The 26,002-nt window shown below is 47.7% G+C and overlaps 2 protein-coding genes across 3 annotated transcripts in view; both read left to right on the top strand.

Moving 5' to 3' along the window:
• SLC2A9 (solute carrier family 2 member 9) overlaps positions 1-26,002 on the top strand; it is a 199,004-nt gene that overhangs the window by 138,760 nt on the left and 34,242 nt on the right. Inside the window, 2 exon segments of the mRNA XM_050789970.1 lie at positions 5,755-5,856; positions 8,822-8,897. Coding sequence (XP_050645927.1) covers positions 5,755-5,856; positions 8,822-8,897 — 178 coding nt within the window.
• NSG1 (neuronal vesicle trafficking associated 1) overlaps positions 1-26,002 on the top strand; it is a 556,677-nt gene that overhangs the window by 126,578 nt on the left and 404,097 nt on the right. The window lies entirely within an intron of this gene.

A 26,002-nucleotide genomic window follows, 5' to 3' on the forward strand; every position in this document is an offset into this window, starting at 1 on the left:
CTTTACCCAAGAAGATATCGAAAACATCAAAAAGGACAGGAAAAGACGCTCAACATTGTTAGTCATCAGGCAAATTAAAACTAAAACCCACAGTGAGATACCATTGTTCACCAAAAGGGTGACAAAAATTTAAATGGTTGATATAATACCATGTGTTGCCAAGGATGTTCCCACCACTGGTGGGAACGTAAAATGGCACAACCCCTTCAGAGAACATTTCAGCAGTTCCTTATGAAGGTTTTACCCATCCAACCCAGTCATTCCACTCATAGGTATTTACCCAAGAGAAATCAACACACATGTCTACATGGAGACTCATATACCAATCAATACTCATAATGGCTTTATTTCTCAGAGCTAAAAATTAGAAACAGCTATTGGGTCAACAGGTGAATGGAGAAACAAATTTTGGTATACCCATGCAATGGAATACTGATCAGCAATACAAAAGAACTGTTGATATGTACAACAAGAGGCCGGGTGCAGTGGCTCACACCTGTAATCCCAGCACTTTGGGAGGCCGAGGCAGGCGGATCACGAGGTCAGGAGATCAAGACCATCCTGGCTAACATGGTGAAACCCCGTCTCTACTAAAAAAAAATACAAAAAATTAGCCAGGCGTGGTGGCGGACACCTGTAGTCCCAGCTACTCGGGAGGCTGAGGCAGGAGAATGGCGTGAACCCGGGAGGCGGAGCTTGCAGTGAGCCGAGATTGCGCCACTACACTCCAGCCTGGGTGATAGAGCGAGACTCTGTCTCAAAAAAAAAAAAAAAAAAAATATGTACAACAAGAAGAATGAATCTCGAAAACACTGCAATAAACAATATGAAATGCTAGAAATGATAAATCGAATCCTTGTGCTGGAAAGCAGATCGGAGGTTGCCTGGGGTTGGGGGAAGGGACACAAGATAATTTTGGGAAGTGATGGAAACGTTCAATATCTTAATTGTAGTTGTGGTTACAAGGTATATAAATTTGTTAAAACATACCAGACTGTGCAATTCAAATGGGTACATTATACTGAATGAAAACTACACCTTTATAAAGTTGCTTCTTAAAATCCTAACCAGAACAAAAGTTTCCCATTATTATTTCACCATAGGTCCCAGACCTGTGGGGAAGGGCACTGGGTGCTGGGTGAATGGGGGCTGAGTTGATGGGTGACCCCATGGTTCTGAAGCCCCCAGAGGGGTTTCCTGGGAGCATTAGGATTCTGACACTCATCCCCAGCTGACATCAGTAACCTTCAGTATGCTGTTCGTCTGAGTTAATGTCTTCACTCATGATTTTAATGTCAAGTGGAAATATGTTCGCTCTAATCCCTTCTGACAGGGTGCACTTTAACTGGACTTAAAGGAGGGAGGGAGGAAGAACAGAGCCGGGAGACTGATTCTCGGATAGGAGGGTTGTTTTTATCCCTTCTTTCTCTTTCAAAGCTGTTTCCCTGGTATGTTCCTGGACCATCTTTAAAGATCATTTCCAAATCAGGGAGAATGTGTTCAGCTTTTCATTGGTTCAAGTTACTGGTTCCGCAAGAGACTTTAGGGAAACAAAACAAAGAGCCACATGTCCCTCAGCCCACCCCTTCCAAAGCATCTGAACGTCAGCATCATGGTGTAAGAAAATGGTTCTCAACTGACTTTTGTAAGCACACTTTCTGACTCTGAAATTGTGGGTGATGCACTTGAAACTCTTTTTTAAAAACTTTAAAATACTGAAGTCAGTAACCATGTATGTTAATTTCAGTGTAACAGTGTAACACATGCTGATCTTAGTGTAACAATATAACACATATTAATCTCATTATAACAATGTAACATGTGCTGATCTCAGTATGACAATGTAACACATGCTGGTCGCAGTGTAATAATATCTCCCAGCAACTGCGATGCTCTTTCATGGCACATTCTGTTGTCATTTCAGCACCAGGTCACTGGATACTCTAATCCAACTCCCCTAAGAAGCTTAGGAGACAAAGTTCCTGCATATACCAGTTATGAACAGCCTTCATTTTCAGCAACAGCTTAACTTTGGGCTCTGTCCTGTTAGCCACAAGAAAAGCTGTGACATCTAAAGATTGTACCAAAATCATATTTTACACAGTTATGAAAAATTGCCAGTATGAGTATTGGAAATCTTTGGTGATTAGGAAAGAATAAAGACATAATACAGGGGATGGACAGAGATTTGCATCCACACACTTCAACTAAATCTACTTTTTGGTGTTTTTAAGTCAAAAATCTCCATAGAAAATCAGGAAAACTGACAGACAAATAAAATAATAATCACATATTCCCCCAACCAGAGTTAGCCATTATAAACTATTTCTGCATATGTAATTTATATTATATAACTACATGTTTTAGTATATACAGATTTATGTCCTACTCTTTTCGCCTAAGATTGTACCCTGAGAATTTTCCTATACCATTTTACAATTCTTTAAATTATGTTAATTTCTACATATTTATCATCTAAATATTCCAGTATTTATTTAACTAATTGTTGGTGGATTTCTAGATTATTTCTATTTCCTCAGTAGTATAAATAACACACCAACGAAGGTCCTTGTCCATGAGTCTTTGACCAAACATCTATTTCCTTAGGATCAATGCCTAGAAAGTGAGTGACTGAGTCCAAGGGTGTGGACATTTGCAGCTGCCCCTTGGTTTAAAACAGCATCTATCCCTCTTCCTTCTCTCTGAATAATTAGCCCCAGGTGACTTTTGATAAATACCATAGTCACTCTTGGCCTCTGATCCTGGGCCCAGGTCACTGAGCATGCCATGCCGAGATTGACATGTGTTGCACTGAGATTAGTGTGTGTTGCATTGTTACACTGAAATTGGTATGAGTTACACAGAGATCAGCGTAATCTCTCTGGGCCCACAATTTCATAATCTCTCTAAGCACCTGATATTTCTAGGCTCTTTCTCCCATCACCGTTGCAGGAGTCCTACCTGGCAGTGGGACCCAGCTCCCTTGCTCATGTTGCATTGGCCCTGGCACGACAGCCCCATCAGTGTCTCCCCTTTGATGAGACCCGGCTCATGAGGTCCTAGGAGGAAGGGATGCTTTAAATGCAGGCCTCTCTCCCTCTTCCCTCAATCCCTCCCCCGCTCTCTCTTTCTCAGAAGCTGCTGGTCTTTGCTTCTCCCCATGACTCTCGCTGGGCCTGACTTCCCTCCCCACTTCCCACCAAGTGAAGTTACTGTCCCTCAGCGTTCTCAAACCTCACTGTCCTCCTCTGCAAATGAGAATCATTCTGCCTGCCTTATAAAGACAGACCTTCACTCCCTTGGAAATACCTAGTCCACACCTGTCAGATATCCTTCTAGGCTCTGGGGAAGCAAAGATGAAGGCGCCTGGCCTTCAAGTGAAGAAAGAGAATCAGAGAGCCAGGAATGCAGAGGACCAGAAAAGCCATCAGTGCTCTTGTTTGGGTCCAGGAGCTGGACATCCAGATGGGACACTGGGCTGTCACCAAGTGGTGGCATTGTCTATTTCTAGTTTAATGTCAAGAAAATTTAGTGTATCAACAACCAGAAAAGATTTAGTAGATCATCCCAGCTTTGCCACTTACCAGCCACGTGACCCTGGACAAGTTTTCAAAGCCTCTGTGCCTCTGGTTTTCTACCTGTAACATGGAGCCAATAATAGAACATACTCAGGGGTGTCAGGATTAAATAAGCTGCTGGATGCAAAGTGCTTAATACAGTGCTTGGCACATAGTAGGTGCTCAGTAAATGATCATTAGCTGTTAACATCCAGACTAGCTGTTAATATCTATCCATTATCATCAGAAAAGATGAGAAATTAAGACATGAAAGGGTTAATTAACTTGTTCAAGGCCACACAGCCGGCTACAGGTAAGAGTTGGGACCGGACCCCCAGGGCACTCCTTGGTTAAAATGAATGATATATTTTCTGCCATTTATTGGCAACCTCTTTTGTTCATGAGTCTATTTCAGGCACTGTGAGTTCTTTCCCTTTATCTCACAGTTACCCTGCAAAGACGGTATTAGCATTCTCATTTTCCAGGTGGGGAAACTGAGACTTGGACGAGCTGTGTAACCTGTCCTGGGTGCAAAGCTGGTGTAACCTGTCCTGACTAGAAATGCCTTTTTGAGACATGTAGTCATCAGCCAGGCACGTTTTCCTCCCAGGCCTCTGCCTTTCTGGGTCAGCACCCTCCGGTCCCTTCAACGTTCGTGCCTAGGGGACCAAAAGGTCCGTGGCCCCAGGCAGCAACACGTGGCCGAGGAGCTCAGCTGACCCACAGGGCTATGCCCTTCACACAGGCAGCTGTCACTCACCGCTCAGTGCTGGCCGGCTCTGCCAAGCAGAACAACCGTCCATTGTCTAGATGGCTTTTCACCTGCTTCCCTCTAAGGAGCAGGGTATGAGGAAAGAGGAAGAGGTAGAGGGCGCTGGGGTCCCTGCAGCTGGACTCCATTGTGGAGAAACCCTGAGGCTTTGGGGCAGGATTGCAACTATTCATCTCAGTGCTGTGACCTTCGCGCCGTCACCTGAAGCTGGCAGGCAGGAGGCATGTGTGCTCTGGCTTCATGGCCCTCAGCAGTGTCACTGCTTCCCCTTGCCCAAGATAAATGACTGTCGTGATGAGGACCTGCCAGCCTCAAAACCTTTGCTCCCACTAATCCCTCTGCCTGACAAGCTCTCCACATCTCTGCCTGCTACTGCCTCCTCCAGGAAGCCTCACCTGATTGCCTCATTGAGAAAATCCATGAATTTTTATTCAAATACCCTGGGCTCAATTTCTGGCCCTCTCTCACCTGCTCGCTCTGTGGTGTCTGCTGTTGTCTCACCTCTCTGACCCTCAGTGTTCTCTTTTTGTGAAATGGGGCATGAGAGGAGGATACCTCACATAATATGAGTACCTAATGTGTGTATTGCATGCAGTCTCTTTTTTAACCCTCACTTCCACTGCAGACACTCCTGTCGAAGGATATTTCGATTCTTTTGTCACAGATAAAGGCCCTGGGGCCTTGGGAAGTGAAGTCACATGCCAGAGTTCATACATCTGGAAAGTAGTAAAGCCAGAATATAAACCCAGGTTTTTCTGTCTCTGGCATTCAGCTTCGATTACCCTTCCAGTCATTGGCAGTTGAGGAGCTGTTTCTGACCAAGTGGACAGGGGGCGCGGGGGGCACAGGAGCCAGCCAGATGGAGGTCAGTGACAGTCCTAGGCTGAGGGAAGCGGACTTGGAGGACATAGCTTTAGGGACTTCCTCAGGGACTCCCCACCTCACATCCCACAATGAAATTGACTCCCCCAGACACAGGCAGACTGGAAAGCGACATGGGCTTCTCTGTCTACTCCCACCCCTGCGCCCGCTGTGGGTGCCTACCCCTACGAAACCCACCACATGGAAACACAGAGGAATCGCCTTCCATGCAGGCTGGCTCTGAAGGGAGAGAAGGCCTGTGCTGACCACATCCATCCAGTTCCTCCTCCCAAACTCCTGATTGGAGGAGTCCACCCCAGCAAGGAAGATTAGGAGGAAAGTGCTCGTATTAACACTGTAGGTGCTCAAGAATTGTGACTTTCTCTCCCTCACTTTTTCCTTTCTCATAAAGGGCATTGCTTCAGGGCTGTGGCTGTGAAGAAGGTGACCCAGCTGTCTCAGGATCAAAGCCGGTTTTTAATCATGATGCCATTGCCAGTTCCCAGTGCCACATTGTGGTTACAAATGGAATAATAGCTCTCTCTCTCTTTTACCCTGGACTAGGGCTTGGTCATTGAGCACCTGGGACGGAGACCCCTCCTCATTGGTGACTTTGGGCTAATGGCACTCTTCTTTGGGACCCTCACCATCATGCTGACCCTGCAGGTGAGATGATGTGCTTGTCACATTTGAGGAAGATAAGCATGGAGCTGGCTTCTGGCTTCATCATTTTGGGGCCTTTGATTTGTGGGTTCATACTTCTACCAGCAGTGCTTGTGATAAAGCTCTCCCTGGGGGCAGCTCATCTCTGGAGCTGCTCAGGGTCTCAGTGAAGAGGGTTTGGTGAGGGGTCCTTGGACTGGGACATGAGAGACCTGACTTCTGGTCCTGTCACTTCCGCTGACGAGTTGTGTGATCTTGGGCAAGACACTTTCCCTCTCTGAGCCTCAGTTCACCCATCTGCGGAATAGAAGAGCTTGCACTAGACAACCCTAAGATGCCGCTTCCAGCTGTCACCGCCCAGCATGAATGCCAGGTGCTGCATATCAGCCACTTCCCCAGTGGTCACAATTTTATAGACAGTGGCTCTGGAGCCAGACAGCCTGTGTGGATCTCGGCTTTTCCTTACTGGTAATGAAACTTTAGCAAGTCAGCTCCTCTCCAGGCCTCATCTCTAAAATGGAACAGTCAGTTGTCCCTTCGTCCAGGGGTGTTGTGGGATGAAATGAGAAAATGCACGGAAAGCACTTGGAACCAGCACTCAGTGGACGTCCATGTAGGTGGAGGGGTGACGAAGGACTTCATCCTTACAACATCGGTATTTTTTTCTTTTATGGAGATAAGGAAACTGAGGGATAAATATAATTTAAAAAGCTTCCCAAGGTTGCACCACCAGAAGGTGGCAAGCTGGGATTAGATCCCCGGATGTTGGGCTTCTGTCCCCTGCATGGCTCAGGGCAGCCTGCATTAATTGAACACTGCCTCAGTGTCTCCAACTCATCTTGGTGCCATGGGAAGCATGAAGCAAGGTTGCAGCAATTGATCAATCTTTGCATTTTTCAAAAATGCATCTGGAAATTGATAGGTGCACATTTTGATCACCTGTCAAATGTCTTAGTGGCCCAAATGTTTCTAGAAAAAGGCACTGTTAGCATGGTGGTGTCTGATGGGTGCCCTTCGAAGAGGTGGGGCTGGCGAGCACGCTGACTGGCAGAAGGTGGAAGCATTGCCTTCAAGGACAATTTACTAGCAGGTGCAGTTCCTTCCTGACAGCCAGGCCCAAGCTGTCCCGAGCCCGGGCATCTTTACAGTCCTCTGAAGTTCTCAGGAAGCTAGTTGGGTGATGTTCTGGGCCATTGTCTTTCTGAAACTTGTGTCAGAAGTTTAAAAGGAAGGCCTGAAGCCCACGAACCCCATCTAAGCCTCACTTCACAAGGTCTCAGAGCTGTTCCTGGCTTGGCCACCTTTGTCTCCCCCAGTGCCCCACACCCTGCCCCCGGCAGCTCCTCAAGGGGCCTGGCAGTTTCCTCTCCTAGGGCTCTTCTGTGCTTGGCTAGCTTCTCCTTGCTTTCTGGACTCAGGAAGCCTTGGACACTCCTGGACACCTCTTCCTGCAGGAAGCCTCCCCTTGCTTCCAAGTCTGGGTGAGGTGCCCTCTCCTGAGTTCCCATAAGCCCCAAGGGGGAACCCTGTGAGATCACTTATCACGGACCATTGACTTTCACTGTTGATGCATCTCTCTCCCAATAGACAGTGAGTGAGTTGTGTAGGGCCATGCCTGAACCATATCTGCATTTCCACCTCCCATCCCAGTGCATGGCACTCAGGGGCAGCTGAGATCAATCAGTTGAATGAGTGAGTGAGTGACTTGGTACAGATTCTCATACAGCTTACGAAAGTCCACGAAGCTCCTCTCAACCCTTAGAGCTAATGGATTTGGACACAGAACAAGGGGAAGTAAGGAGTTCCCCATTCCTCTGCCCTCTGTACCCGTCGTCCTCTACTCCAGACTATTTGCAGTTCACCCCTGCACTGTGCCCTCTCAGGCTTCTGTGCCCTTGTGTATGCTGAACCCCCTCCTGGAACCTCTTTCCTTTCCTTTCCCACTGGGCTGACTCTGGCTCAACCTACAGAGGTGAGTGCAGGCTCTTACCTTCCCTTCAAGTCAGGTGGCCTCTCCTGGGGCAGCCCTGGCACCCCCACACACTCAGAACCAGTGACACTGTGTTCTATGCTCAGCCGTCCAGTCTGCTAGAGCAGGAGCAATCCCAAAACATCCTTTTGCAACCAGCACCAAGCCGCCCAACCCCCAGATGAGTGACAGCTTCTCCAGACACATTCCGTGAAATGAATTAACTCATCTCACACCTTGCAAGACGGCAGGGGTACAAATACGGTTCTTTATATAATAATACCAGAACTAAGGTAACTTTTTAAAAACAAAATATAGACGTCTTTAAAATGTATATGAGGAAATATATATATGTGTATATATATACATACATACACACACACTTTAAGTTCTGGGGTCCATGTGCAGAACATGCAGGTTTGTTACACAGGTATACATGTGCCATGGTGGTTTGCTACACCCATCAACCCATCATCTACATTAGGTATTTCTCCTAATGCTCTCCCTGTCCCAGTCCCTGACCCCCCAACAGGCCCCGGTGTGTGATGTTCCCCTCCCTGTGTCCGTGTATCCTCATTGTTCAACTCCTACTTATGAGCGAGACCTGCAGTGTTTGGTTTTCTGTTCTTGTGTCAGTTTGCTGAAAATGATGAACTTTTATAAATGTGATAAAGCTGTGAAAATTGCTCATATTGCCTGCTGCCAACTAAACACTCAATCGATGTGAGTTATTGATTTATTTACCACTTCCTGTATGCCAGGACTATGTCAAACTCATCACAGGCTTCATCTGATTTCATCATGGCTATAAAATAAGCAGATGGAATGACTGAAGGGTTGTCATTGTTCCCATGTTATAGATGCTGAAGCTGGGGCTTGGGGACATCCAGTGACCTGTCCAAGGTCGCACAGATGGGTGGAGGAGGAGCTGGTGTGGGAACTCAGGTCCTCTGGACACACCATCACCTCCTCACCTGACCACTCCCTGTTCTCTCCCAGGACCGTGCCCCCTGGGTCCCCTACCTGCGTATCGTGGACATTCTGGCCATCATCGCCTCTTTCTGCAGTGGGCCAGGTAAGGCGCCCCTCCCTCCTCACTGCCCCGCCCAGGGGCTCATGGCATCACCAAGCTGGGGAGCTCTCTTCATACAGATGGGGTACCTAGAGCCCAGAGGAAGCAAAGCCTGACTGGGGATGTGTGTCTGCTGCCTTCCTTTTGGCCCGATTGAAATGTAGCCGACTGTCTGCAGTCTACCCCACAGAAGGTGAAAACGGGCTCACCTGAAGATGAGTGGGAGATAATATCCCACCGCACAGCAAGAGCAGTTCACACGCGGGAGGGCTTGGAGCCAGAGGCGACACTGGTTTGTGATGAATCAAAGACAACCAAGTCACACAGTCTGTGCCTAAGCAGTTACGGTCTAGGGTGAAAGATGTGGCAATAATCATGGCCATGTCTAAGACATATTAATCATTGATTTTGTGTTATACTTGGCTAAGAACTTGACCTGTGTAAGCTCACTTAAGGCTGAGGACAGTTCCAAAGAAGACAGAGATGGAAGGTGACTTGCATGAGTGAGTAGGTGGAGTGGCCTGACTGCCAGGCCCAGGCCCCCACCAACAGCTTACATGGTACCTGCGTGAGTGTGCAACTGGAGTATCCCAGTCTCCGTTTACCCAGGACTCATTTCTAGCCCTGCTGTTTCCTAGCCATGGGTCAGTAGGAGAGACTTCTCTTTGTGAGCCTCAGTTTCCCCATCTGTACAATGACAAGGATGCAATGCGACTGAGGATCCTACCATTCCCTGGCTCTGTGTCCATGTCCAGCAGGGACCTCCAGCAGAGGCCAAGGTCAGACTGAGAAGGGGGGCTTCTTGGTCTTTTCGTTTCTTTCTAGTTGGCAAAGCAGCTTGGCTGAGGATGAATTAAAAGCATGTTGATTTTTGTGGTTGCAGCCATTCCTGCTTCAGGTATGAACTCAATGCAGAGGTCAAGAACAATCTTCGGTCTTTGTCTCCTAAATTCGAAGACCCCTAAATCTTAGCACTTGGTGTTGAAATGAAGTCTGTGCTGACATATGCAGATGTTCACAATTAACTGAGGCAGAACACGACATGGGAATGACTTCAGAGCTGGAGGGAGGTCAGCTGGCAGATGAGGAAACCTTCCAGGGCCTAAGACAAATTAGAATTAAGTCATCCCAAGTTTGGAAAGACCGTAAAGATTTTCTAGTTCAGTCATTTATCAGAAGCTTAAGTCCTAGTCATTGTTTCCCTGCCAGGAATTCCTTCAGCCATGGCTTGATTACATCTATTGACAGGGAACTCACTGCCTCACAAAACAGGCAATTCTATGTCCACAGGTCAGATTTGGTCCTGGCCCATTTTGTATGACCCACCAGCCAAGAATGGCTTTTGCATTTTAAAAGGGGGAAAGAAAGAATGCATGCCAGAGACCACATGTGGCCTGACAAGCTTCATATATTTTCTTTCTAACTATTTTAAACATTTGTCAACCCCTGCTATAGTTCCTTAGCTCTGAAATTTGGAACTGGGAGAGTGGGCTAGCTTGTGAGGTAGGGAAGGAGGAATTTCCAGGCAGTGAGAGCAGCCACTGCCAGAGCATAGAAAGAAGTTCATGTCAAAGGAACCTTAAATAAACCACCAGGGCCAGAGCAGTGGTGCTCAAACATTGCTCAGTCACCAGGGCTTTTAAAGCCCTGGTTTTCAGGCTGCACTGAAGGGCAACCAGCCCATAATCTTGGAGGGATAGGGCTCAAGCTTGGCATTTTCTAGCGCTGCATGATTCCAAGGTGCAGCCAAGTTCAAGAACCACTGGGCTAGAGCAGTTTTTAAACCCTGGCTGAATATATTACCATCACCTGGTGACTTAGGGGAAAAAAAAAAAAAAACAGAGCAAACACGGATATTCAGGCCTCATCCGCTGATAGCTGTGTGCCCATCAAGAACCGCTGCCCAGAGTGCAGGGTGAGACACAGAGGAAGAGTCTGGAGATAAGCTAGAGGCAGATCTCAGAGCGTCTTAGATGTTGCACTAGGGATGTGCAGTTTTGTGGAACTCCCTAGAGGTCTGTTGGGGAATCTGTGTGCATGAATGCCACAGGGCAGACCTGCAGCGAGAAGAAACTGGAGGCAGAGACACCCGCCAGGGGCCTGGAGCCGTCAGCCCAGGACAGTTATCCGGGACAATGCCACCCCTGCGAAGGGTCCCATGGGCGTTGCCACTATGATAAGCGCAGGTCATGAGGGCAAGAAAGCTGTGCGTTTCTCGGTGTGATTTAGTGCTTCTCGAGTTATCTTTTTTCCATAACAGCTGTTTTCCCAAAAGAAACAGTAAATGTCAGCATTGTATCTGAGTGAAAAGTTGACCTTCTTCCCCACCCATTCACACAAATAAGCCAGATTGGACTCATCCACAAATCTGCCTGAAGTTCCTTGCTAACCAAAACCACAAAGCTTAGCCTTCTCTGTTTTTTTTTTTTTTTTCTTTTTTTGTTTCCCCCAAGCCTTTTCGCAATGATCCTGATTCTGTTCCAATTGTTTGCAACTGTGGCTTTCTTTTGACTGTAGAACATGCTGCATTTCCAGGGCTTTAAATGCTGGGCTCCCCATCAGTGTCTATGAGACTTCCTGGAGGGAAGGCGGCCTGTGCCTCCCAATCGCAGATCACCTGTCAGCCCCTGCCCTCCGCTTCCCCAGTCCACCTTCAACCCCCTGTGTTGACCCAGCATCTGCGCCTCGCTGACTAGCAATGACTTTAGCCACAAGATTGACCGGGGTTTAGAAGCTTCATTTAAACTCACATTGATAGTGTACAGTTTAAAGCCTCAGGGAACTTACCTGTCTAAGGAAAGCTGCCACTTAGACTGTGAGATCATCTTGCATCTTCCTAAGTGGACAGGGAAGAGCGAGTCCCCAGAGGAGCCACCCCGGGAAAATGTGGCAGGAAGACGCTCAGAGCTGAATGGCGGAGAGACTCACTGGCCTGCTCTCCATGATTAAAGAAGAGGGATGGATCTCCCAGAAGGGGGCCAGGAGGCCGCCTGAGGCAGCTTCTGTGAGGAACAGGTCGATGTAAGAAGACTTGGCAAGGAGTTGAAATTAAGTGAAAGAAAAGAAAGAAAACAAGAGAGGCAGTTTCCTGCTGCATATTTTATTTGTGTGCATAACTCCAAGGCAGTGGCAGGGAAGTCTAACAAATGAGGCAAAAGAAAAGAGCTTCACCTTTTGAGAAAAGATCATTGCCAAAATGTGTCAATTCCAGTTTTAAAAATAATATGATGCCCTGACTCTGTGCCTGGCACCAAGTTAAGTCCTCTGTGGGGAGTTTGTGTTTCAGTGGGGTGGACAGATGCAAACAAGATGGAGCGGTAAGGCCATTGCCATTATCAAGGTGCGAATTAAGGTCCGAGCACCTCAGAGGACGGAGCGGTCCTGGTGGAAATGCCTTTCTCAGTGCATACCTTGCTTGGAAAAAGGACCCCTCTGTTTATCACATTGATTTCAACTGGAAAGACTGCAGGAGCGTACTAGCATTTGAGGGGACCTACGTGGTCGGCTCTGCCTGCCCTGCCTGCCCTCCCTCTCTATCCCACATTCTCCCTGCGCTGCAGCCATCTGGAGCCACAGGCAGCTGCCCCCCGCCCCCCACACACATTTCATGGTCCCAGCCTTTACATGTGCTATTTGCCCACTTGCAACAACCACTCTTATTCATCTATTTGAGGTGTGGCTTCTCATCTTCAAAAAGTCAGCTCATACTGCATCTTGAGGCTTTCTTAGAAACAGACAGACCCTCTGGGCTCCCACAGCCCCCTGGATTAACTCCTAGTGGTTCCCCCTACCCCTATTACAATGGCCATTGTTGGTCAGTCCTCCTAACATCAGGAACTGCTTCAAAGACAAGAACCTTGTTTCTATCCCCTGTATCCAAACACACAGCCTGACTATGGGTCAGCAGTCAATAAATGCTTGTATTTTTCATGAATTCTTTCAAAACATACTCATTGAGTTCCTACTACTGTGGTGTGTGGTGTTTTCTACCACCACAGCTCACATCAAATGTGTGTGTGTATTCTGACACCAAATACATGTCATTTTTCCACACCACCTCTCCAATTTGTCTCCACCAACAACTGGGTGTCCAACAATTGAACTCAATTCTGACACTGCCTGCCCAGAGCGAGCACAGAGCCTACAAGTTAAAGAGTTCAGTCCCACGGGACTTTCCTCACTTCAGACACCAGCCAAAAATAGAGTCCCAGGGAGCCGGCACTTCTGCCCTGATGACTATAAATTCAGGGATTCCCAAGGCTACCCTCAGGTTTGATGATTTGCTAGCATGACTCCCAGAACTCAGGAAAGTGCCCTACTTAAAATTACTGCTTTATTACAGAGGCTACAACTCAGAAACAGCCAAGTGGAAGAGAGGCATAGAGAAGGTATGGGGGTGTGTCAGGGGGCATAGAGCTTTCATGCCCTCTCTGGATACACCAGCCTCCTAGCACTTCAGTGTGTTTACCAACTGGGAAACTCCCCAACCCTGTCATTTAGAGGTTTTTATGGAGGCTCCATTATGTAGGCATGATTGATTCCATTATTGGCCATTGGTGATTGAACTCAGCCTGCAGCCCCTCTGCCTTCCTTGGAGGCTGGAAGATGGAGCTGAAGGTTCCAGCCCTCCAAACATGGCCACTGCTGCCTTGAAACCATCTAATGGCCCACCTGAGTCACCACATCAGGGCTTCATTATAAATTACAAAAGCCACTCTTGTTATTCCAGAAATCCCAAGGCTTTTAAGAAATCTGGGCCAAAAACTAGGGACAAAAATCAAATATATATATTGCAATTTTGTGTGTGTGTGTGTGTATGTGTGTGTGTTTGTGTGTTATGCCACAGTGCCAGCCCTGGGCTGGGAGCTGGAGATAAAAGTATGAACAAGACAGTGTCTCTATCCCCTATCCCCACAGAGGAAGAGGAGAGGGACAGGAACCGGGTGAGAATGACCACTTAGACATTCTATAGGAGGAAGGGGGCTGGCGTTCTCAACTGCATTGGCTGCTGGCCCCGACTGGCCCCAGGGCAAAACCCTCCTGCAGACAACGTTGATCATCCCAGCCAGGCTCTTAGGATTGCACACAGCAGGGGTGCCCCAATGGGAGCCTGGTGAGATCCAGAGCGGGTAAAGGCTGTGTCCAGCAGACCCAGGAGAAGAGTCTGGGGCAGGAAGATGGGAGGAGCATCAGATAACATAAAGAGTCAAAGCCACGCACTTGCGCGACATTGTCTCAATGCCAGGCCTGCACCTGCGACGTCTGAAAAGAAGGAACCATGAAGCATCCTGGTCCTGTCCTACAAGTGGAAGGGCTCAGTCCTTTAACTCCTCCGGTGCTGGAGGAGCCCACAAAAGAGACAGACCTGGGAATGAATAATGATTGCTTACTGGATTTACAGGAGGCAGGAGAGGGAAAAAAGTAGGACACAATTTGTGTGTCAAATTCCATTGTTCATACGTGATGCCTTTCAATTCTCTCATGCCTGCAAGGTTGAATCCATGATCCCAAAACTGGCAAGGTGGAGTCCAGACTCAAGCCTAGCTAGGTCTGCCTCTGAATCTCATGCCAGGGGGGCCGGCACTACCCCAAGTGGGGAGGGCTCTGTGCACCAGCCTGCACTGCCCCGAGAGGGAGCTCAGCCAGCAGACAGCAAGGTCTCCCTGCCTGGCATGGGGTGCTTAGGCAGCTACAGGCACATTCTTACTTGTTGAATGAATAAACAAGTAAATGAAGAAATACTAAATGAAAGAAAAATCCCTATCCATGGCCTTGGCCTCGCCCCAATTACCTTAAGTATCCCAGACCTTTAGGGGGAGTCAAATCAGATGACTCCTTTCCCCCTCAGAGGTTAGGGAATTGTGTGCAAAGCAGAATGACAAATGACGTTCTAACCCTCCTGACCAAGCAGAAAGTGTTGGATAGAAGAAATAAACATATACACATTAAAATAACTACAGCTATAAGTTAAGAGACATAACGACACTAAACTGGTATATAGTCATAATTTTTGAAAAATTGTTTAGTGAAAATCAGATGGAAAGTCTCACAAATCTAGACTTAAAACTAAATAGTAGCCGTTGCTCAGGACACATCAATGTCTCTAAAATGAATGTATTCAGAAGGTGAGAACTAACCCCAGCCTTGGTGCTAGTCCCTGTCCAGAAACAAAGACCCAGACGCCACGCCAGTACCGCACAGGCTTTCAGGGAAAGGACTTAAAAGATGAACTATCTGAAACTACCCTGTGAACTCCAAACCATTATAGAAATGTGGAATTCCATCCAGCTCCAGCAGGCATCAGGGAATCAGGAGCTACGGTCAGGAGGGTTTGGTTTGTTTGTTTGCAGGTTTGTTTGTTTGTTTGTTTTAGAGACAGGGTCTCACTCTGTCACCCAGGCTGAAGTGCAATGGTGTGATCATGACTTACTGCAGCCTCCACCCCCTGGACTCAGGCTATCCTCCCACCTCAGCTTCCTGAGCAACTGGGACAAGTGCATGGCAGCATACCTGGCTAACTTTTTAATTTTTTTGTGGAGATAGAGTCTTGCTATGTTTCTCAAGCTGGTCTGGAACTCCTGGGCTCAAGTTATCCTCCCACCTTGGCCTCCCAAAGTGCTGAGATTACAGGCATGGACTGCCAGGATTTTAAAAGCAGTGCGTGAATGGACTATTTATAGTCCTGTGGGCAGGGATAGGGAACCAGAGAGAGACGGAGGCCTTCCGGGATGAACAACAGTGGGAAGCTGCCACCACTTCAGGGGTAAACTAATTTTCGTTAAATTTCTCCATAACAAAAGGATAGAAACACTAAGAAGTAAGATTTCATCAGGTAGGGCTAAGCTTTTGCAGCTCTGCAAACCGTTGTGATATTTAAGATTTCTTGCCACCTCCCAAGAACCAGTTCTCACCCCTGTCGACAATGCATGGCAGAGATTCATTTCTGCTTTTATCTAAAACTGTTTTGAGATTCTGAGAACCAAACAGGCAAATTCAACAATGTGATGTGCTCCTGCCTGTGGCTTGGTTGGGCGCCCCATGTCAGACCCCACACTCTGATGTCCTTTTACAGGGCAATGCCCAGTGCCAATGGAGGTTAAGTCAGTAACATTGTAATTAGTCCTTCAGCCCTGGGAGCACAAAGAGGAATAAGAAGGGTCCCAGCCAGGGGCTTGGAGTTCAGTTTCCAAGTAAAGAAGAGGAAGAGGTAGTCATCGGCTCTGTCACTGGGGTAAAAGGGGAGGTGGATAGAGGAAGATGAGACTCAGAGAGGTTAAGAGCTTTACCTGGATCACACAGCAGTGAACCAGAATTCCACTTCCTATCAGTTTGACTCCAGAGCCTGAGTCCTTAAGGTCTACAATAGGCAACTAAGCTAAAGGCGGGTCCCGGGCACTAAGGGAGCACAGAGGACATGTGTGTCTGGGTGAATGGACATCACGTTACCTAGAGGAGGTACAACTTAGACTGATTTCTAAATATTGAGTCAGAGCAAGCACAGCCACCAAGTATGGGTTCTCAGGGTGTACACTACACAAAAAGGCATTTCTAAAGACACAGCATCCCATCTTAGGCAGACACTAAACTATGGCCATTTCTAAAGACACAGCATCCCATCTTAGGCAGACACTAACCTATGAGAACATGGGTGCCAATGTGGGGATGTGAGGTCTCCCAGCCAGGTTCTGACACAACAGGGCTGCACCATCTCCTACATCAACCCACAAGCAAAACAGTCATGCACACAGCTGGGAATACACAACATCCGCACATACTGATTCACACACATGCACACACACACGTGCACTCCGTTCTCCAGATAGCCTCTGAGCTTCCTCTCTAGCCCACTCTCAGAGACCTGATTCTCATCCTCTGCACGGTTCCAAAACTGGCATGGGTGCTCCACTTTGTTGGAAGGGCACAGAGCCTAGGTATACACTGGCTCATGGGTGGGGAAAGCAGACAGCTGTGGGGGCACACATGTGCATCCGCAGGGCTGCTGCCATCAGAGAGGGCATCTGAAGAACTTCCCTGGCAAGGCTGGACCAGGCCACAGGATATAAACACTAAGAAGTAATCATTCTGATTACAACACTGATCATTCTGTTTATTCAGTAATGCACTAACTTGTAAAATATTTTCTTTGAGAAAGCGGCACTTTTTTTTAAACAGCAAAAGTGCCATTTGGGCTAGAAGTGGCCCTGGAGGTGGCCAGTTAAAGGGAAAAGGAGGAACATCTGAGTAGAGGGCAGACATCAGAGAGGGGATGTGCTAATGGAAGCCTAGGACACATGTATAACTGGAGAGATACTCTGGAGTAAAGGGACCTCAGGGGACATCAGGATGCAGGGGAAGCGGTGGCCAGATTGTCGTGGGCCTCACAGGCTGAAATCATTAGACTTTGTCCTTGTGGGAGTGGGCTGCCACCAAAGAGTTTTGAGCTGGGACATGGCATTATCAGACGGGTGTTTTAAAAGTCTGCAGAGGAGGGAATAAACCAGAGGTAAAATGTGGAATATGGGAGGGGCTTGGGAAGAGTGAATTCAGGAAGATCATTAAGGAATTTCTGTCAGTTAGTTTTCACTGTGTAAACAATAGCCCCCAAGCCTCATGGGTTAAACACCAGTTATTGCTCCCAAGACTGAGTCAATGTGGCAGTTTTGCTCTTCTGGCCCAGGCTTTGTTGATTTCTGCTGGATTATTTCCTCCTATCTACATCCAGCTGGCAGGTCATCTGGGCACCAGCTAGTCCAAGGTGGCCTCATTAATCGGTCTGGCACTGAAAAGGGTGACTTGACCACATGTCCATCACTATCCCACAGACGAGACCAGGTTTGTTTATATGATGGTAGCAAGGTTGCAAGAGAAGAAGGGGAAGTGTGCAAAACTGCCGGAGGCCTGGGCTTGGAACTCCACACTATTTCTGTTACATTCTCTCAGCCAAAGCGAGTCACAAAGCCAGCCCAGAATCAAGGGATGGAGAAAGACTTTACCTCCCAGGGGAGCAGCTGCAAAAAACCAGCTATTCTACAATTGCCCAGAGGCAGTCACTGTAGAATAGGCAAGAGATGACAATTAGGGCTTTCCTTCACTTACCCCACTCCACAAATAATCACTGAGTGCCTACTAGAAAGTGGGCCTCCTTCTAGGCCTGGAGATGCAATGGTAGAGCAAACAGACAAACACGTACACACACGCACGCACACAGTCTCTGCCCTTGGGGATCTGACCTTCAATAACAGTGGTGGGTCAGGGGCCCCACTGGGAATATATGGTACAGTCAAACTGGGATATTCTGAGGAATGTTCAAAAAGGACACAAATTGCTGCGGTGCAGGAGGGCTATAGGGGAATACCGAAGACCTTGACCATTCTGGCAGTCTCAGCGTATTATGGTCATTTCCAAAGTTCCACCCCTCCAGCCATTAGCTGTGAAGAAAACAAAGCAAGTTAACGAAAGTTAATTCATCAAAAGTCAATGCACTGAGTGGTCACATTGCTGAAAGTCAAATCATAGAGAAACACAATTTGCTGGGTTTACCTTATCTCTTTTAACTATTTATGAAGAATGTATATTTTTGTGCATAGAATAGAATGATTCTAACAACTTTGATCCGTTTCTAAGTTCTTCATCATGTCTGCATAGTGAATTCTGTAGAATGCTTTTTGTTGTTGTTGTTCCCTCTGCTTCAGTTCCCTGTTGTTGTAGCTGGAGGTTAGTAAACGAGAGAAGCCTCAGTCAAGTGGCATAGAATATACTTTTATCCACAATAAGAATATATATATATATATATATATATATATATCTTTCCCTTTCCAAATTCATTTTGTTCCAGAAATTTATACATACAACAGAAAATAGGATTTGGATAGCAAGCAATATATCAACACATTTATCTAATTTATTCATTCCTCTGTTTGGAAAACAAGAGTCTGGATAGCAAAGGTTCAGATAGTGAGAGGGATACCTGCACATTCACTGATCGGGTTTCTTTTGTTAACATATTTTTATTCAAAAATGCATTTACCAGTCTTTGCTCTTTGATGAATTAACCTTGAGCTGACAGTGTGACTTTCATTTGTGGCATTTCTGAGTCCTCATTCCTGGACAGGACACAGAGGTACCACACCCCACTGCAGCCTGCCCCAACTCACAGAGAGGTTGTAGAGCTGCTGCCATCAGGGAGGGCATCTGGAGAACTTCCCTGGCAAGGCTGGACCAGGTCACAGGGTGTGATCATTCTGTTTATTCAGTAATGCACTAACTTGTACAATATTTTATTTGAGAAAGGGGCATTTTTTTTTAATAGCAAAAGTGCCATTTGGGCTAGAAGTGGCCTTGGAGGTGGCCAGCTAAAGGGAAAAGGAGGAATGTCTGAGTAGAGGGCAGAGATGGTCTGAGATGCTCTTGGAATCTTGCTGTGACCTTTTCCAAAATCTACAGTAACTTGGGCAAGTCCCTGTCCCTCTCTGGCCTCAGTTTCCCCATCAGTGAAATGAGGGGTTGAACCAGATTAAGGGCTAACTACATGGCTGCACTTCAGAACCCCCTTCCCTAGGTGAACATCCCCCACCCGGGGGCCTGGATGAGAAGGGACCTCATCCAGGTTCTGCTGAGGAGGCCCAGGGACAGCATTTCCACATATTTCCTGAATGATTCCCCAGCAACCAAAGGCTCCAGAATTGGTGGCCAGATCTACCAACCCTGTGGCTGTGCAATCCACCTCATTCAATCCTCATGGCAGCCCAGGAGACAGACCATCTCATTCCCACTTCGCACATGAAGGGCTGAGTCTCTGAGAGATCATAACTCATAGGTTTTACAGGGCAGGTGCCCCCGAAGTCAGAGGGGAGGCAGTGTTTGTGCTCTTAGCTACTGTAGTGGACTGAGTAGTGTCCCCCAAAGATTCATGTTCTCTCAGAACTTCAGAATGTGACCTTGGTTGGAAATAAGGTCTTTGCAGATGTACTCAGTTAAGGATCGCAAAGTGAAACCATCAGGATTTAGGGTGGGCCCTAAATTCAGTGACTGGTGTCTGTATAAGACAAGGAGAGGACACAGGGAGGAGAAGGGCATGTGAAGGTGGAGGCAGAGATTGGAGTGAGTGGTGCATCTAGAATCGAAGGAACACCAAGGATTGCCGGCAGCAGCAGCCAGGAGAGAGGCGTGGATGGTTTCTTCCTCAGAGTCTGCAGAGGGAACCTACTCTGCCTACACCTGGATTCTAGACTTCTGCCTCCAGAACAATGACAGAATAAATTTCTGTTCTCTTAAGTCCCCAAGTTTGTGGTGATTTGTGACAGCAGCCCTAGAAAATGAATATAGCCACTAAGTTGGCAGGAAAGTATTTCCTAACCCCCCACGCAGCTGTGGATGTACCAGGGCTTTGGAAGTTAGCGATCTCCACCATTCGACGCTTCATGTCAAACAGTGGTGGGTGGGCAAGCTGCCTGCCAAGGTTATGGTGCACTTTCTGCTTTTTCAAGAACACCAGGGAACTTTTAAAATTAATAATATTATCTGCTGGGCGCGGTGGCTCAAGCCTGTAATCCCAGCACTTTGGGAGGCCGAGGCAGGTGGATCACGAGGTCAGGAGATCGAGACCATCCTGGCTAACACGGTGAAACCCCGTCTCTACTAAGAAAATACAAAAAACTAGCCGGGCGTGGTGATGAACACCTGTAGTCCCAGCTACTCGGGAGGCTGAGGCAGGAGAATGGTGTAAATCTGGGAGGCGGAGCTTGCAGTGAGCTGAGATCCGGCCACTGCACTCCAGCCTGGGCGACAGAGCAAGACTCTGTCTCACAAAAAAAAAAAAAAAAAAAATTAATAATATTATCTTTCTAGCCAGGCACAGTGGCTTGCACCTGTAATCCTAATACTTTGGGAGGCCAAGACAGGAAGATCTCCTGAGTCCAGGACTTGAAGGTTGCAATGAGCTAAGATTACACCAATGTACTGCAACCTGGGTGACACAGCAAGACCCCACACACCTCCAAAAAATCTTCCTAAGTTAAGCATTTGGTCAGTGCTAGATACTTGGCCACACTCACCCTAATCCTTACAAAGTCTCCGCAAGGAGACCCTCCTCTCCCCATGAGGACACCACAGCTCCAGGGAGCCCTGCCTGGGCCACATCTCATGGCACATAGTGTAGGTGGCCCAGCCAGGATTTGAACGCATGTCTGCCCAACTCCGAAGTCTCCTTTTTCCAGTCGGTCTCCCTTGCATTTTCACATGTTCCGTTTTACTACTTATCACTTTCCCGCAGCCTATGGCAGAGTTAATTAGTGAGCTTATCACCTGAAACTTGAATGCGAAAACGTGGCAGTGTTCCTTACGATTTTTTGCCAAAACCCTCCAGAAAATCTCTCCCCTCAGAAGCAGTCCAAGCAAATGCTGTTCTGAGAAAGATTTTGAGTCCTTCAGAGTTTTGGTGCATACGCTGGGGTTTTCAACAGAAATGTAGAAAACCTCAAAAATTGGCTCTGGGGGCCCTGAAATCAGTGACACCTGCCAGGCTCGTAGGTCTTTCTCGTAGTTTCTGTCAGCAGCTGTCTTCCTCTTCACTGTCACTTGGGCAATCCCTGGGAATCCAGCAGAGGAATTTGTCACTTAATTATTCCTTGCAGCTGCTAAGATGGTGAGAACAGTCCTCTGTTGGGCTGTATCCATTTCCTGTGGCTGCTGTGACAAAGTTCCACAAATGACAGCAATGTGCTCTCCACAGTTCTGAGGCCAGAGGGCAGAGATAGGGGCTTCAGTAGGGATGCAGTGCCCCTCCAGAGGCTCTGAGGGGAGTCCCTTCCATGCACCTCTCCTGGCCTCTGGCAGCTGCCAGTGCTCCTTGGCTTGTGGCTGCATCACTCCAGTCTCTGCCTCCACCATCACAGGCCTTCCCCTATGTGTGCATCCCAAAACTCCCTCTTCCATGCTCTTACAAGGACATATGTTGACTGCATTTAGGACCCACGCTCCTCCTCTCAACATCCGTAACCTAATCATATTTTTGCTGTTTGAGTGATATTTGCACACTCCAGGATGAGGACATGGATGTACATTTGTGGGGCCGCCACTCAGCCCACTGCACTGGACTAGAGATAAGCATCTGTTTTCTCATATGCTTTGGTAAACACTTTGGCCTCCTCTACCAAAAACAGTTCATTCAAGTTAGATCCTAGTTTACTGGACACCTTCTTACTGTCTGCCAGTCACTGTGCTAGGTCTAAGCTACAGAGATGAGCAGGGGACAGCCACCAGACCCTTGGGAGAAAGACTGGTGTCAAATCAAATAAGAGTGATAACTGATGTATTGCAAGCCATCCCATCTGCCTGGTGTGTCAGATAAGAGTCCCAGAGCAAGAAATGGTTGGCTGTGGTCTAGCAAGGTGAGCAGGGAGGAGTTCCCTGGGCAAATGTGAGGAGGGGGCATTGTCAGAGGAAGGAGGAGCCTAGGAGCCCAGGGCCAGAGGCAGGAGGCTGACCATGTGCCTGGAAATGGGAACCAGCAGTCGGTGAAAGTGCAAAGGTAGGCAGAAGTTAGAACACAGAAGGCCTTAATGTGTAGACCTGCTTTGAAGCCAGTGGGAAGCTACTGTTGGGTTTTAAGCAGGAGGCATGGACTGACCAGGTTTGCATGTGAGAGTTGATTCTAGAAGCTGGGTGGAGACAGAGGTTGATGCTGAGGCCTGAGGCTGGGGCCACTCCCCAGTTCCATCCATCTCTCAGCCTCAGTTTTCTCTGTGGAAAAGTCCAGATCCCAGCTTACACTGTTTCTCTCTTACGGATTAGTGTGAGAGTCAAATGAGATCATTATTGCCAATAAGCTCTGTGAATACACAGAATTTAGTTGACCATTTTCATTGACTTCGCTTTTGGGTTAAATAAACACTAAAATAAAAACCATCAGGAAGCCTGGCTGAGCAGGAATAACCTCTTTGATGAAGGAAAACATTCCCCTTTATACGTCAGCAACTTTGACCCCAGAGGGAATCAGAACTCATGCCTTTGGGGGGTGTTCCTGCAGACACAGAGCTGTTCTCCCCCTGGGAACCTCACCACTGCTCAAAATGTGATGCAAACATGAGCTGACTTAGTTATCTCAATGTTCAAACTTGAAAAAAAAATAAACATTCTGTTCCAAAATCTTCAGCGTTAGTCACAAAATTACTGAGGGGAGAAGTTCTGCTCTGGGCTTATGAAGCGCTCAGTTAATCCCACAGATATGGGGGTTCCTGGGGTGACAGGGGGGAGAGCTTTGAGCTGGCTGTCAGCTCCACAGACAATTGACTTCTCATATCCCCTACATATGAGCTCCTCAACAGGTGACGACTGGGGTACAGAGGACTCTAGGGACTTCCTTGTTTAGTTCATGCCATTTTATGAAGGTGCAGGTGCCCAATCGAAATAAATGGGTGGATAGCATTTCCCCATCAGGGTAGTAAACAATTCTGGGGAAGAAGCCCTGGGTAGCTGGATGCTTTGAAGTCAAGAGCTTTCCAGCCAGGCAGGAGTTGATGATTATCAGGTCACCTGGCTTCTAATTACATGATGGGCCACGTGCCCAAGGGAGTTTAAGGGAACAACTGCCTGCCCTGCCACAGTGGACTAGCAAAGGCACCAGGCTGCACTGCCAGGCAGCTCTGAGGTCAGAACACTCTTGAGCCGCTGCTCCGGGCATGGCCCCATCAGAGATGAGTGGTACTCTGGTTAGGGAAACAGACAGAACTTGACTAATGCCCACCAGAAGAGACCACTTTCTCCAGCAGGAACATAGCAGAGGGCCTGGAGGACAACAGAGGAGCGCATGGAACGATCCCAGGTCAGGCGAAAATCCACCACTTGGGGTTCTTTCAGCTCCAAGACTGACAGAGGGGAAAGACATGCCTGTGGAGAAGTCAGCATGAGCAGAATCGCTGAGGTGTGACTGTACAAGGCACGTTCTCAGAGGCCCGTAATTGAGTGTGTCTGGGCAGTGCATTCCAGGGCCTCGGGTGGGGGGGCCCGCCTGTGAGTGGCATGCATGAATTCTCTCCACCAGTTCACAGAACGGGATCAGCATGCAGAGGCTTCATGTTTAGTCCCCTGCATAGGGGGACAGTCCATTAAATCTCAGGAATATTATTTCAACCCCTGCATCCTTTTAAGCAGTTGATCATTAGCCCATTTCTCTCCCAGGCAGTCAGACCTCTGTCCACGGTGTCCCCAGCTCTCAGCGGGTAGCGTGAGTCCTTCTCACCAGGCTTGGGTTGAGTGAGGCTCCCCTGCACTCCCCATGATGGGGCGAGGGAAAGGGACTTATGCTCAGCAATAGGTGCCCCTCTATCTCTGTAGAAATCTTCCCTGCTTCCCCACTTTCTCTTCCATTCCTAATTAGGAATGTCATAATGATAATCATCATTATCATCTTCATCATCATCATCATTATCACCAATACTATTTATTGAGTACTTATTATGGGCCAAGCATGGAATTAAGTACTTTACCTGCATTATCTCCTTTAACAAGAAGCTCAAGAGTTAGTTGAGAAAGAAAGGGAGGCATTCCACTCCGGTCGCCTCAGCTGACGTGAGAAAGCCATGTGGCTGCAGAGAGTGCGGGCTGGGTTGGGAGATGGAACCAGGCCTTGAAGGAAACACTGCTTCCACTTTCTTTGTTCTTTAGCAGCTTTAATTACCAAGCTCTTGTGGAAGCTGAGGGAATTGGCATTAACTCTGTTTTAATTTGTACTTTTGCAAATGAGATGTAGTTACATGACAATGATTCACTTCTGTGAGGTGTCAAAAATAAAGCGCTAGGATGGAAAAGGGCCCATTGCATTCACGCACGGCCCATTGTTTTTCTGTTAAACGGAGGAAAGCAAGATTCACGCTGGCAAAAAGTTCTTGAAGGACTACTCTTCGTCTCCCCATATTGGGAACAGTGTGACCAGCATTCAGGAGATTCTAGGCTCCAAAAGTGGATGCGTAAAGAACAAAAGATGATTCTCCCGGAGAGCCAACATGAATTGGGGAGGACTGTGAGCTGTGAGTCCACCCACCGTGCGTCGAATCCTCCATACAACCAGTAGAGTGGTGCTGGCCTGTTCCCACCCTCGTGCATCAGTTTACCCACATGTAAAATGGGCGCTAGGTGCTGAGAGGAGACAACATACATGAAGCGAGTCAGATGCAGCCCACACGTGTGGATGTGGAGTACGTCCAAGGTGCTGGCTGCCACTGCCTTCCTCATGGCTCCTGCCTTAGGAGCACTCAAGGCAGCATTGTCCCTGTATCCATGGATGTGCCATTTTGCCTGGGATCCCAGGTCTCAGCCCCATCTTCCTTCCCCAGTTCTCAGGTTGTCGCTGACCTGAACATGAAGACTGAGTCGTTCTAGAAACAACAAGGAGGCATGTGTGACTGGAATGGAATCAGCAGGGTCAGAGTGAAGGAAAACCAAGTCAGAGAGCAGGAAGGAAGCAAACTCCATGGCCACAGAGCCTGGTCAGTTCAGCAGCTGGATTCCAAGTGCAATGGGAAACTCTTGGCGGGTGTGCATCAGAGGACAGACGTCATCTCAATTCTATTTCAAATGATCACATGGGCTGTTGTGTGGATTAACATATTGGAGGACGTGTGCCCAAGGTGTTCTCAACAGAGGGGAGCTGCCCTGAGGCAGATATTTCAATAATAATAATAATAATAATGGTAAAATAATGATAATACAATAGTAATTAGCATCCATGTTCATATCCATCATTCTGTTGGATCAGTGCACCAATTTTACAGATGAGAAAGCTGGGGAATAAGTAACGGGCCCTGCATATTGCAGTTAGTATCAAAGCAAGGACTGGGGCCCTTTCCCCCATGCCACAAGTCCTTCCTTGCCATCCTGAATGGCTTGAGGGATGAAACCACTACCTGGAGGCAGAGGGGTCCTGGGTGAAGTGCTCGGCTATGCCTCACTTCTCTGTTTCACGTCCTTGCATCTGGGGGCCATATGCTTTGAAATGCTCTGTTTGCCAAAATGGCAAATCATGGGCCCCAGGGCCAGATTCCTGCAAACCAGTGTTACTGCAGGGACCTTGGGCTGTCTCATCAATCCAATTGTGGCAAATCTTCAAAGAC

This window comes from Macaca thibetana, chromosome 5 (genome assembly GCF_024542745.1).
Source record: "Macaca thibetana thibetana isolate TM-01 chromosome 5, ASM2454274v1, whole genome shotgun sequence".
Taxonomy (NCBI): Eukaryota; Metazoa; Chordata; class Mammalia; order Primates; family Cercopithecidae; genus Macaca; species Macaca thibetana.